Genomic DNA, 14,583 nt, shown 5'->3' with positions numbered 1-14,583 from the left:
TCTACTCCTGACTCGGGATCCAAAGTATAATAATTAATTGGAGTTCATGCTTTATTATCATTATTCACTTTTAAATTTTATTTTATAGGTTAGTCTTAGTAATACTTTTCCAAGGTCACACATTTTCCAGAGCATATTTTAGCATAAGTATCAAGGATGGTGTACTGTCAGGCTCCTACAAATCTGTATCGTTATTCCAGGCTATACTACTCCTTTGCGGGTTGACCTGGACAGAAGATTTTTACTCCTGTAGGTTTCTATCCTTCCTCTGATAATACTAGAATGTTCTCTCTTAATTAAATTGTAAAGTATGTATTTTCAAGGTAGCATTAACGAATGAAAATAATCCTGGATGCTTTAGTCAGTCAATACTTATGGGTCAAATCTGCACCTTTGTGAGCCTAATTTTTATTGTTGTTTTGCAGAATACTGTGACAACAATAATAAAAATCCTTAGCACCTTCACCACTTCACTTACAGTTCTTTTCTATGCATGTGTGTAAGTTTTATATTGTAGTATGTCATAACTGTTTACCATAATCATCATAATTATTTCTTTAATGGCCATGTAATCATCCATCTTGTTAATGCACTATAGTTTACTTAAACTAAATTTTCAACAATAGGAGATTGGTTGTTTTCCAATTTTTCCACTATTATAAGTAACCTCTAGGTTACATATTTGTACATATAGCTTCTTTCATTTTTTTAGATTATTTTCTTAAGATACACTCCTAGAATGGGAACACTGAGTCAAGGAATGTGAATTCTTAGTAGTTTTTAAATAAATTGACATTATTTTTCCAGTTTATAATGCCATCAGCAATATATTAGTATTCTACTTTCATTACAACATTATCATTAGTATTATTTTATATTTAATATGCTCAAGTAGTACCTTTTGTTTTTGCATTTTCTCAAAAATAGCAAGTTTTAATCAAACATTTGCTTATAAATTATGCATTCTCTCATATTTTGAAAAGCCAGTTTTAAAACGTAGGTAGGCTCTTTTCAAACATCGGGAACTCTTGCTGTCCTTCTCTCTCCATTGCCCGATAACTTTGTGTGCTAAATAAAGCCAATACTGATATTTTTCTGAGCAAAATATTCAGTTGTGCTGCTATATTAACTAAGTAATGAAGAAATGAAGACCTGTGTGTAAGGAACTGCAGGGAATAACCAGATAAAATCATGGGAAAATTAGAAAATTCAGGAATATGTGTTTTCACCAGCATTTCCAATGTCAAAAACAGGGCTGCAATTCAAGTGGTTTAATCTCTGGTCAGATGTTAATGACTTTCTCTAGCTAGTCCCTAACCTGCTCAGCCAATCTGACTTTTCACCTGGCAAACTCAGAAGCTTCAGCCTTCCTGCTTCCAATATTTCCTTCTAGGTTTTATCCCAAGAAAGCTTCCTGATGAATGAAATCTCCCTGCCAAAATGCCTTCACTCCATTCCCAATCTGATCTTGCTCCAGATCAAGTAAATGCATGAAACCCCGTGCTATATGAAAGGGTTTCCCAAACCACAGCCCTGACAGCCTGCCAATTCCAGAGACTTGGTTTTGCCCTCACTTCCAGGCAACTTCGCCTGTCCCTGAGATGGATGTTTTCTACAATCTGCCGAACGGTGGAAGGACATTCCAAGAGCACAGGCTGCCATAGATTCGTCCTGGAGTTGAGTGACCATTATCTCTGCTAGAGCTTTCTCTTGGACCTAAGGATGGTAGGGTTTGGTTGAACAGGATAATTGCTACATATCGGTCTCTAGGAACATAAAGAAATAACTCACCATGTTTTCCCCTTTTTCCTCTTTCAGCCTCAACCGAGGGTTCTCCATAAACGTGGTTAGCCTTTCAAGCTGCTGTCCTGCCAGTTGATATGAACATGGCCTGTTCCTCACAGAAAGACTTACTCGTGGCACTGCCAGAAGATATCCTTGGAGCATTGACAGATTAACCAGATTAACTGAAAAAACACCCACTCAGTCAAGATGATGGGCTTTGGAAAATCTTAGTTTGTGTGGATTTTGAAATGAGGTGCATAATATACAGTGCCAACTCATTCCAAGTGGTCATTGGCAGACCATTAGCTGGAAAATTGCTTCCAGTTTTCATCACTGTGCATAACTCAAGCTCCCTTTGGGGAGCTGTCTGTGCCCTTCACTAGAAGTCCTATTTTAGCATGGCAACTACTGGATTATTTTATTATGTGTGCAGATGGCATGATGTGTTAGGAAAAAATCACAGCAGTTCTGCAATCTCAGTGAAAGTGTTCACCATGTTATGCCCTGGTAGGAATGTAAACATGTCTCGATTATGTTAGTTATGATGTCTCAAGGTATTCTGTCCAACTCTTAAGCACTTTATATGAGAACACTACACTGAAAAGAATCAGCACGTTCAGTACATGTGAGGAAATAAGTATTTTCTTTTTTCTTTTGCAAATCTTGTCTGTCCAAGACAAACATATCCCCAGTCGTTTGTGGTAGATTGGTGTAAATATGGCCACAGTACTGTTAGACTTAACCTCTTGACACTTTACTGAACGACTGGGTTACTTGTAGCCCCTAAGGGAACTAGAAGTGGGCCTGCTGATGGTAATATCTTAGGTCTTGGTTCTGCGTACCTAGGCACAACTTAGCACACGCACCTACCAATACTGGAACACACAGGGGGCTTGTATTTGGCCAAGGTCCGTATTCTCTCATTCTGTATAAGAGTTATTTCAAAGAAAATAAAAGGGGTGGCCTTCTTTTAATCTAAGACCATGCTGGGTTGATGGTAAGGACAACAGAATGCAGTTTTCCTTTGTGGTCCAACTTTAAGACTTTGGAAAACTCTCTAAGTCAAGTTGAAGTCACAACTCTGGAGGGAAAAAACACCAAGTAACCCCCTTCATGCCTAGAAACAGAAAGTGTTCAATCCCACATTAGACTCCTTCCTCGGTAGAGAACCTACTAGTCCCTTTTAATCCTTTCTGGGATTATACCCACAACTAATTATTTTTTATACTATGTTTTACAACAAAGCACAGTCCTGGGAAACTGGTCAGTCCAGTTATTGCTTATCTTTAGGCATTAGAGAAATGTCCATATTGACTGACCTTACATAATGCTTTAGCATTTTTTCTTTCCTGAAAATATGAAGTTGGCTGAATCAAAAACTCAGCAAAGTGTATTCTGTGTGCCCATGACCTCAGCCAGGGACTGATAGGCATCAGAGGCTTTTCTTGAAATACACGTAACAACTCTGGGACCCTGCCAGCACAAGCAAACTTGACATTTTAGGGAGTCTCCAGACACACACTCATTGTCTACTCTCCCCACATCTTGCCTCCTCTGGGGGGTCTCAGGAAATGCATAGCCTGAGATTTGGAAAGCTGACTGGGAAGGGGAGAGAGACCCACATGTGATTCGGGTGAGCCACCCGGCAGGATGACTCAAGCCTGTGGGCTTGTGGTATCACAGAACCAGGCTTCCAAGAGGGAACTCAGAGAAGTTTCAGTCACCGCCAAGATCTGGCCCTTCAGTGGGTCAGCACCAGGCCCATGAAGCCCTCGCAGACCATAACCCTTTACTAATCCAGAATTAGGAGTCCAAACCCTGGCTGCCAGTGCCCCTGGACATAACATCCCGGTCTCTATGGCCCACGGCCCGAGTTTCAATTCTAACTGCAGGGCTTCCTCATCTTTCGTTCCTTCCTTTACTCAGCAAGCATTCTTTGAGCACCTACTATGAGCCAAATTTTATGCTGGGGCAACGACAGTGTACAAGGCGGACTCTCCTTGCCTTTATGAAACGGTATCTCCTCCTTCCAGACACTATCCCCACCCCACCTTTTCCACAGTGAAAACTGAATTCAGACATCATCCGCCCCCAGCCTGAGAAACCTGGGAAAATGCACATGGCAGCAGGCGGGTCCTTTGAGGAAGTGGGCAGGGGAGGAAGAGGTATAGACAGCATCAGGCCACATATTGGCACCCTCCATGTACGATCAGCCCTTCCAGCACCTAGATTTAGCTGGTAACAGCTTCCCAAAGCAGCTTTCAGTTGCTTCCCTTGATATCCACCCTGATTGCCTATGTTCCCATTCTTCATATAGACGCAACCATTCATCATTATGCTGAATTCTCTGAAGTTCCATTTCTATAATTTGTCCTGGGGATGCAGAATTGGGCCTGATGAAGCCAAAAGAACTACTGGCAGGTGCTGAGATATTGGAGCTGGGAATTAATTGACCTAGCAAGGGACATTCTGCGACTACTGCTAACACCCTTGGGAAACTGGTGTTTTCCCACCAGTTTCCCAATGGTGCAGATGTCCGTTAAATGATGGTGGCTCATCCTTACTCACTTTGGCTTTTGCAAAATACATCCTGAACAATGAAATAGGGAAAGTTTCCTAGCTTTTTTTCTTTTTTTTTTTGTTGAGTCGAAAGAGTGCTGGAAAATTATTAAAAGTTAATGGGTGAAGGTGGAGATGGGAGAAGGCAAAAACGAAAACAATGGAAGAGCCCAGTTGAAGATGGCTTCTCTAAAAATGCCTTAATTCCTGGCACGTACCACATATTTGCATATGAACTGCTACTGTTTTCCAAACTGTCGACTTCTGTTTGAAATCATTTTGGGGGATAGTTTTGGAAACATGGTGGCATAAAATCTGAGCCGTGAGGAGCTAAACCAGCAAAATGGCGAAATGACTTCTTTCACAGCCTCGGGATTCTTTGCTACATGTTGGTCCACAATTACCCATGGTTCCTCCATGCTGTGCTGTACCTTCTTCCCAAGATGTTTGTAGGAAATTTTACCTCCCGTAAGTTCAGAAATGGCTGTGGTGAGTTCTGTTCAGTAGGAGGCGGGACACGGGGGAGGTAAGGGATAAATATTTTGATGTCTGACGGCTGTACACTGTTGATGTTTGACTTTTCCTTTTCCTTAAACCTGTGCTACACCTTTTATTAAAAGGCGGACACCCCTACTTGTACAGGAAGGGCGCTCTTGGGAATGAACAGAAATGAATAATTATCTGACTCTCTGGGACGCCAAGGGGATTAGCTTGTTCCAGCTCCAGAACTGAATTAAACATGCAGAGCGGTGGTGGTTCTGCTAGGGTGAAAAGCAAATCACTCCAGTGGTTTAAGACATACCTAGGGGGTAGGCACCCCGTCAGCTTTCTCTGTGGGTAATGGCTTCAGATCCCTGCTCAGGCTCTGTGAGGTGTGTAACTGCACATTTGACTTCTACCTCCAGACCACGGGTAAACAGCCCAGGCTTCTCTCCAGAGTCCCTTCTCAGTTGCCCACACAGAAGCTAATAGTCCTTAGTTCTGAGGGATTTCTGCCATTTTTAACATTCAAGGGGAAAAGGAATATCAACCTTCCACGAGAATATAAACGAAGGATAAAAACCTCTAATGGATTTGCCCTCTTGTTACTTGCAAATGCTTTCTTTGTCTGCAAATGTCACATAATTGATTTTGGATAGGAACAATAAAAGTCTCCTGTAAGAAAAGTTTTCAAGACCCCCTTAGCACTCTAGTTTTACCGAAACCTCCTCTTTCCAGTGCATTAGCAGCTTCATTCTTTATGATGCTTTCCTCTACATTCTTTAGAGTAATTTTGTTACTTGACAACTAGACCTAAAGCTGTCGTAATCTCTTTTTAAAAAATCTAATCTTTGAAAATGACATAGATTTCTTTATGCCTTAAAGGCGGTTTTTATTCTTCTCTCCCACAGCCCCCACCACCCCACGTTTTTGCTTTGTTTTGTGGGGGGTTTTGTCTTTCAATCTCTTTCTTCTTTTCGCATAGTTCTGTGGGTAGATTTCAAATCTTCTATAAAGAACTCAAACAGAAAAACAGCCATAACCTTCTTTCCCCAGTACCGACTAATAAATCCTTCTTAAGCTGGATCTTGGTGAAAGCTTGCTGCCCAAACAGCAGTGGGACATGGATGGGCATCTCCAGGGAGTGACTGGTCAGCACCACTAATCAAAACGGAGCCCATGAGATCATGAAGGAGCACAGACCAGGAGACGCCTCTGCTCAGGGCACAGCTGCGGACTCTCTTTCAAAGACAAGCTGGTCCTGCCCTTTAGTCTCCTTAGATCTGCATCTAATCCTGTCACCAGAGAACTATCTTATGAATTCTGCTTTATCAATGTGCATGTCTTCTGGCACCGCTGCACAACTTCAAGGTCAAAGAGGGCCGCGTTTCCATTATTTTGCTCCAGTGACTTCCTCTAGTTGGGAGACAGGGAGCATTCTTTTGAAAGCTCACGACCTGTGGGAAGCTTGAGGAAAAGTTGTCCAGGTGCACAAGGAGGTTCTGCCGTTCCTTAAGAAGAAGAACAAAAGAGATCCTTTCCTGGAGAGTCTCTTCCGGGAAGGTGGCTGGAGGAATAGTATCAGTACTGGTTTTCTTCTGCTCATCACCTTGGCCCTGCAGGGAAAATTCTAGGCCGAGGGGGAGGGCCCTGTTTCTAAGATCTAAAAGTTTGAGGGTGAAATTCATCCATGACAAATATAAAGGGATAGTGCCAATGAGTACCGGGGCCATGTTTAGACCTCCTGCCCAACAGCACCAAGACTGAGAAACGACTTCCACAGAATAGCAGAAAATGGGTGTAAGCAGCTTTGTACCTCTGGAGTTTCATTTGCCAAATAGGGCTATTTTAAAACCTTGAAGAGCCCCAAGCATCCTTCCTTCAGAGCCTCCCTTCCCCAATTATATCAAGCACTAGAAGGTACCAACAACATACACTTAGTAAAATTTGAAGTAACCATATGATTTGCATTGAATTGCGGTTGACTGGTTGACAATATTAAGTGTTGTAGCTCTTTAGACATTATTTCTGATTATATAATATTCTTTTCATATTTTGGAGCCAATGGTTTGGGGATTTCATTTGTTTAATTGCTTGTTTAATTGTTGTTGTTGTTTTCCAAACCTCGCACATTTGCAGGTCTTAGAAAGGCTCTTAAACACAGGCCTTTTTGCCTAGAAACAGCCCTACTAACATGAACAACAAGGAGACTGTTAAATTAATCCTATGTTGGAGATATAATACCTAAAACATTTAAGACACCGAAGACTCTGCTGGTTGCCTTCTGCATTGTTTATAGCCTTTTAAATTTCAATCGTTTGAATCAAGGGAAATAAGCAGGCTGCTTTCACCTGGCTTTGCCACATTGGCACACACACAGGTACTAAACGTGGAATTCTAAACTGGGTTGACATATAAGAGCGCACAGATCTGTGCGTTGTAATCACCAGCACCCCGCCCTCCCCGTAATCCTATAAAAATGTATTCAAGTGCTTTGCTCTGAAAAAAATTCTAAAATAAGAGATTCTTATTAGATCATTATTTCTCTCAGGGTGGGGGAACTGATTTTGTGACATAAGCTTGAAGAAAAAATTGCCCGCCGTTCAATGCCTTGAGCATCTGGTGGTTAACACGTCTGGTTCCACAAGCCGATGGTGGTCTTCTCCCATCACCCCAGAGCTTAGCCTGGCCTCCCTTTACAATAACACAAATACCACGAAGACACTTTTTGAAGCTCTAAGACTCCCTGCTCAAGCATAATTCACAAATATGACTTGGATTGAACACTACCATGGGCCTTGACTATATGATTCCTAAATCAATTCTAATTCTTTATTTCCACTATTTTTTTTTTACCACAGTTATGTATTTGCATTGGGAGCTGCCTGCTAACTCTGTGGCAGCTTTTGACAATTCCTATGCCTAGTTCCCATGCAATGCGTTTGAGAGAAGACCAAGAATATGTTTCCCCACGTACCAGCTGCAGAGGTTTTGAAGTGTATAACCAGGTTCTTCTTCACAACAAAAGGCCCCTGTCTATAGGTGGAAACCTTAAAAGAGAATGGGGAGGTGGGTATTCATGTTTGAACACTGGAAACATTGGGTTTTTTTAGTTGTAATGCACCTCAAATCACCAGAAAGAGAAGGGGTAGCCTCTTCGATGAGCATTGGCCCCCACTGCGGGTAGTTGGGGTTCCACTTGCTTAAACTCACACATAGGCAACTTGAAGACTTTTTGGGGCTCTGAATGATTTCTCCACCACTACCTTTCCTCCACCAATAGAAACATGCTATCCTTACAAGGCCATGTTTGGGGAGACCACAGTTTAGCTCATGAAAGAAGTTCACATTGCAAAGAGCTGAATAATGCACGGTTCTTGACTTTGCCCTGTAAGTCTCAGTCATGATTGGCACAGAAGCAACTAGTCTGCTGAAAAGCCAAGCCAGCACAAATGTTTTGAAACTAATCCCACCAAAACTCTTGTGTCACTAAATCATACAACTGTAGTTCCAGTTAATCCGACTATTTAATATCATTGGGCACTAAATTAAATAGCTGTACACAAAATTTTAGAAAAGATCAATATTGTAACAAAGTTACATATGCTCAGTAAAAAGTACCTGAGAAAAGAAAATATTGATCTCTTGTGGTTTGTATACTTGAGTTATTTTTAGGACTTTGTGGAAACGCACCATTCTGATAAAGGGGAAGAAGATGTTTTGAATTGAAGAATACTTGACTTCAGTAGAAATCACTCATCTCTTTGGGCCTTTGCTCATCTGTTTGGGATGCAACCTTAGCAGTCAGGGTTGTTTGGAGACTAAAATGAGCCAAAGGGAGAAGCTGTCCTGTACCACCAAAATAATCTGTGTAATTATCATGGTGAGGCGGGCTACGGGCTTTAGTCAATGAGCCCCTTCCCTTACTTTATGCCTTCTTCTCATAGCTGTTATTACTGGGACTCCATTCTGGGATTTAAAAAAGTAAAAGAATGATAAGAAAGTTACAGTCAGCATTTTGCACGCACACACATGCTTTTTCTCGTGTATGTGGGCTGATCTGCAGAGCCCAAGGCCAAGGCACACGTGTATCTCCACTTCTCCACCTCCCAGAGGTTTAGAGTCCTGTCACGTAGCCCAGAGGGAGCGTCTCGGGCTTGGCATAGTGCCAACAAAGGCTGCCAACCGTGGGGTTGGAGAAGACCAATGAAAGTATGAAGTTGACAACTTGAGAGTCACAGGACGCGGAGAGCCACATTCAACTTTCTTGATGTGCTACTGTATATTAGTATTCTAGGAAAGAAAGAGGAAGAAAAATCACACGATATGAGTAGAAAACCAGTGTTCTCAATAGCCTATGAAGGAAAAGAATTTGATGAAAAAAAAAACTGATTCACTGTTTTACAAACACTAACAAACATGGCTATAAAAGCACATTTTGTAACACAAAAGCCTATGTAGATGGTAGAGGTTTTTATAGCTTCCTTAAGTGAGTAGTTAAACCAGCAGTCTGAATTCTCTTAGTCCCTTAAGAGTGGTTAATTAAAGAAGTATTTTCCTTACTCATTACCCACAACGGTGGTTTTTTCTCTATGCACCCTAGAAAAACTCCCAGGACTAGACATAGGAGGGCACGAGCAAGTTACATGGCGCGATGAGTGCCTTTTCTGTCAGAAGTTCATTTAGTTCCCTGGGTTCCCAGGGCATATGATGTTTAGAAACTTTTTCTCTAAACGTAAGAATTATTGTGCACCACAATTTTGAATCACCGATTTCCATATCTTAAGCAGCTATCAACTCGCCAGTTCTCTTCGGGTCTCCTTTATATTTTCTTATAATGTCTCCTCCTGTTTGGGGTTGTCCTCCAAAAGAGTTGGGGGGCATGATTCTTTTTAAATTGATAGAAATGAAACTGTACAGATTTTTGCCCCCTTGTATCTGTGAGCATGATCTCTGTCAGGCTGGAAAATCTGCTTTATCATTTTGTATATTTGACTATTTTGTATTCAGCATTACTTGATTCCCTATGTGCATGGCGATGTATTAAAATGTGGGATTTCTATTACCGTGTAAAAGAGTTTTGATTCTGATTTTCAACATATATCCTTGGGAAAAAATTACATTAAACTTTTCATTTCTATTGTCTTCAGCTCATCAGCTTTGCAGAAGAAAAAGAAAAGTTAACAGCATTTCACTTTCCCTGTGTTAGCTAATGATGCAATTCATGGTGGAAAATTGTCCTCAATTATGCTGTGTTTCCTGGAGAAATAATATATGTGAAATGAATTGGTGGCCTCCCTCCAGCTCCCAGCACACAGAAATCCCCCAGCACCAAATCCCACCAGCATAATTGCTATTACTGTTGAACTCTTTAGTGTTGAGCACAGCTGGGGGAAAGACACAATTCTCTTCATCTGCAGATATGGTAACACCCGGGAAAAAGGTGGGACAACAGATCTTGGCCCACCAATTTGCCCTCAGCCCAGAGAATCTTAAGTGCTTATAATAGCACGATTGATGGCATTTCCCAGCTCCTCTATCTCCATCTCTCCCAGTTGGTGATGCAGTCCAAGCTATCTGTATTTTATCAATAGAGATACCGACCTTCAAATAACACCGGCCCAAGAGATCGGGGATTAGAAACCAGTTGTCCCAAACAGATCTGGCACAGCCAATTCTGTAGCTTAGCAAACATCTGGATCTACTCCACTCTCAACTACATGTTTAGAAGATGCCAAAAATTTTTCTCAAATTAAAAAATCCACTGAATAATATGATGCACCAAATATCAACAACAGACCATTTGTCTGCTCTAAACTACCATTTTCACCCTTCCTTTTCTCAAGGAGACATCCTAATGAGTACTTAGAGCCACGATGACTTTACTGAATATGATGAATTGCCTCAACTTGTACTCAAGAAACACTTCTTTCCCAGAAAGGAAAAGGTCCTTATAATTGCATTTAAAAAAAAAAGGAAACATCCTTTGCCTTTTTTATTACATGTTTACTGTGAATCTGGGTTGGTTGGTTTGTTTGTTTCCCAGAAAAGGTTTCCAAAAGCAAAGCCTGTGATAACCTTTTAGGTTAGCTTACTGACTCCGTGTATAAACCTTCTAAATCTGTCTACACACCTTATAACTCTAAAAGCACAATGTCTCCCACTTTCTATTTATGCAGATGAAGAACATGGAAAATGGGGTAAGCTTTTTGTCAGTTAACCACTTTAAAAGCTGTAAAACTTGAGCCCCCAAGTCCAGCATTCTCTTTGACCTTTCTTGGATCATTTCTGACCATTCTGTCTCTTCTTTTTGTCTCTTTCTCTTACCATTTTCTTCCTTTCCCCCTTTCAGTTATCTGCCTTTCCTTTAGCTGTTCCTCCTCTGTGTGCCTGGTTGATGCCTTTCTCTGCCTTACCTTCCTTTCCTTCTATCTCATCTCTGTCTCTCTCCCTTTTTCTCTCCCATCTCAATCTCTCTCTTTGAGTCCTTTGTGCCCTCTCCTTCTTTCTTTTTCCTCTCTGTAAGGTAGGGCACTCGTATTATTTGTATTTGTATCCCCATCTCTTGGCACAAAATAATTGCTCAACAGAAGTTAGGTGAACTGAATTAAACTTGGTGCCACGTCCTTTCCGGCTTACTCTCCTCCTTCCTACTGAGCCTAGCAACCCCTACTAGTACTTCATTGAGCAAACTAACTCAGAGTAATAAAAACTAATGCCAGGTGTGTTTTCAGAGGTAAGTGAAAGCTTTAGATAGTAACGGGCCTAGGTAGCTTTGCGTAACGCAAGCCAGAAGTAGGCAGATTCCCCTAGATACCACATTGCCAGTACAAAGGGATATCCTACCATCTCAGTGTTTTGGGAACTCATACTTTCCAGGATGAACACGGTAGCCATTTTTGGATCAAGGACAGTGATGTCATGAGAAGCTCAGTCGAAGCCACCAAAATTATTTGTTGACCTAAGCTTATTCAGAATCTTATAAAATCCCTCTGTGAGACCTAGTAAATGTACACCGCAGTGTTTGATATTTTGTGCCAGAGAAAGCTGTCGCCAGTTGAGGTTTCTTATGGTGATTATGAAATCATTAGGATTGTCAGTAGCTTATCTTTCACAGAAATCTATTTTATGGCATGTAAATATGCACATTGTAAAATAGCTTTCCATTACCTTTCATGATTTTTTGTGCGTCTATTGAAAAATCAACTAAAAAATAAGGTTTACTGAAGGCCACCACGTTCTTCTGTTTTTGTGTGGCACTGGGGAGTTGTAAGGTGGGAGTGGATAATGAGAACTGTATGCAGTTGTTTCACAAGTGAGAATTGTCCATTCTCATGAGAAATGGAAAACTTGCCAGGGTCCCATTTTCCTTGCATACCTCTGTCCTTTTGGTAGTAACCCAAATATTACGAAATCTCTCATTGCCCAGTCTGTAGAGGGAAGTCCAAGAGGGGAATAAAAATATATATGAAAATATTTCCAGATTTTACTTTGTTCCTCCTGGAACTTCCAAAGTAGAACGTGTGAGGGTGGGTGTGTGTTACACAGAAAATAGCTTCAAACTCCTCGTTCCCGTCTATGCCATCCTCATTATGCACCCAAGGCAGCTGCTTCCCTTCCTTACCCCAAATCTTTCTGCCTCTGCCCCTCTCAACTCCCAACCAGAACTCTCCCAGCCACTAGACTTTTCTGGTTCTCATCTCCCTCTACACCCTCTTTCCTTCCATTTCTATGCTTCTCTTCTAAATGTCAGCCATTTTCCGTGTAATTTTCCTATTTTGGCTTCTCCAGCTCTGCTTTTCTATACCTGTTGCCCTGATTCTGCCTCACATAAGTGAGTAAGCACTAGCTTTTCTTTAGTGAGCAAGAGAAAGAAAGGGATGTGATAATGCAATATTTTTTCTTAATAATTTTCTTTATCAATTCTTCTTAGTAAGTCTTGCCCCAGACTGTAGAATAGATGATCAAAAAGTGAGTCACAGCAGGTTAATGTGCTTGCCACTCATGGCTCAAGTTCTACCTCCAGAAAGTAAGCCTTACAGGCCTCCAGGTCTTTTTTGTTTATTCGTTTAACAATCACAGATGGATTGCAATCTTGTGCTGTTTGTTCTATGTGCCAGGAACTGTGCATGGTTTAGAGCTAAGTCTTGGTGACTCAGAGATGAATGACATTTTTCTTGCCCTTAAAGATCTTACAAAGAGCAATAAGGAAGTCAACAAATAATTTCTTCTGTAAGAAGGAAATTAAATTTCTTATTAAAATGCAAATATCTCTGGAAGGATAATAACATAAACCCCACTCATTCTCAGATGCTGGGAGTGGGGAGAGATGCAAGAATCTTCCATGTCAAGTAAGCTCTGACAATATGATGTATGTACTTATCGAACTCCTAGAGACGCATCATGCACATTAGCATATTAAAGGCTCTGAGAAGTCTTGCGGGAAATAATCTATTTGTTTAGTACAGCATTTTCAAAATTTATTCAAGCATCAACTATTTTCCCCCAGAGAATACCAACAGCCCAGAGAACAAGTACTTTTGGAAATGCTGTTCTAAGCCAACTATTAGCTTGGCAATATGTTATCTCAACCAGATGAGTACAAAACCCCTCAGGAAGTAAGTGGTGCAAAAGATGGGCTCCCTAGAAGGTGATGAGGGCTTAGGGGCAGAAAGTGGGCTAAAAACCAATTTGCTAATTTCTGTTGACTAATTATGAAGCAGCTACTACACGGTCAACCCTGTGAGCTCATCACATCCTAACCCTGCCACCAGCCATGGATGAGAGAGGGGAAAACAGTAGTGTGACTTTGGCCAAGGCTCACACACCTCTGGATTTTAATTTTCTATCTTGGAATATTAGGAGTTTGGAATAGCTGGACTCCAATATGTCTTTGAAGCATAATATTTTAAGCCAAATCATAACTTTGCGCCACCTTACCTCCAATTTTGCTTTAAATGCGAAGTAAGCATACGTTAAAAAATCCAGAAGCTCCACTCCACTGTACCTAATTTTCCTTCTTAAAGATTATGGAAGACTTTTTATTTAACATGTGTTTGTCTCACAAGTGTTATGGAAGATTTCAAAGGAAACAAGAACTTGGATCACAATTTGAGCAATCACACAAGCTTATAGACCCATAGTTAGTAACTTCACCAATATGAACAGGTGTTGCCTTTTATTCTTGCATACAATGGAGCTGGGGAAAAAAGAAGTCATTCAAAGAATTTGAAAAAAAGAACAAGTGGTATAAAACTTGACACTTTTGGTATTTTTCCTTTGATGATGCTCTATTCAAAAATTAAATTAAGGGAGAGAGAGAGAGGCTGAACTGAGAACTATATTTTAAAGAAGGACTCATAAAGATTCCCACTAACTCCCGAGAGATGATATTTCTAAGGTGTGTTGGTATGCGTGCATGCATGTGTGCTTGTGCTCACAGTGATGGAGATTGGGGTGAGGGCGAAGGAGGAAGAGACTGGAAGAGTTTCAAAGACCTGATTCCCTTTCAGTCGGGTTGACTTCCCCTCTGATCCCGGACAAGACAGATGAATCCCTGCCTTTGTTGTCCCTTTGAATTTGTCTCTATTATGTTGCAGAATGATTCAGTGATGCTGCTGCATGAAAATAGAATAATGTTTTTGGTTTTTTAATATATTTTATTTTATTTTGAAAAACAAGAATTGTTCTGAGACTCGGTCCTGACGAGTATGTGATAATGGTGTCTGAAATGCAATTTAATGGATTTCAACAAAAACA

At 40.9% G+C, this 14,583-nt stretch overlaps 1 protein-coding gene across 3 annotated transcripts in view; it reads left to right on the top strand.

Moving 5' to 3' along the window:
* The window catches only part of SAMD12 (sterile alpha motif domain containing 12), a 381,347-nt gene extending 371,461 nt beyond the window's left edge, over positions 1-9,886 (top strand). For all 3 annotated transcript variants that reach the window (XR_011543486.1, XM_070631929.1, XM_070631928.1), the window contains one exon: positions 1,819-9,886. Coding sequence is in view for 2 of the 3 variants with exons in the window: in XM_070631928.1 (XP_070488029.1) it covers positions 1,819-1,879 (61 nt within the window). In the remaining variant the exon portion in view is untranslated. The remainder of the gene's footprint in view (positions 1-1,818) is intronic.
* Positions 9,887-14,583: the final 4,697 nt, after the last annotated feature.

Source organism: Equus przewalskii, chromosome 8 (genome assembly GCF_037783145.1).
Source record: "Equus przewalskii isolate Varuska chromosome 8, EquPr2, whole genome shotgun sequence".
Lineage (NCBI taxonomy): Eukaryota > Metazoa > Chordata > Mammalia > Perissodactyla > Equidae > Equus > Equus przewalskii.
The sequence above is the reverse complement of the archived record's forward strand: the minus strand, read 5'-3'. Positions and strand labels throughout refer to the sequence as shown.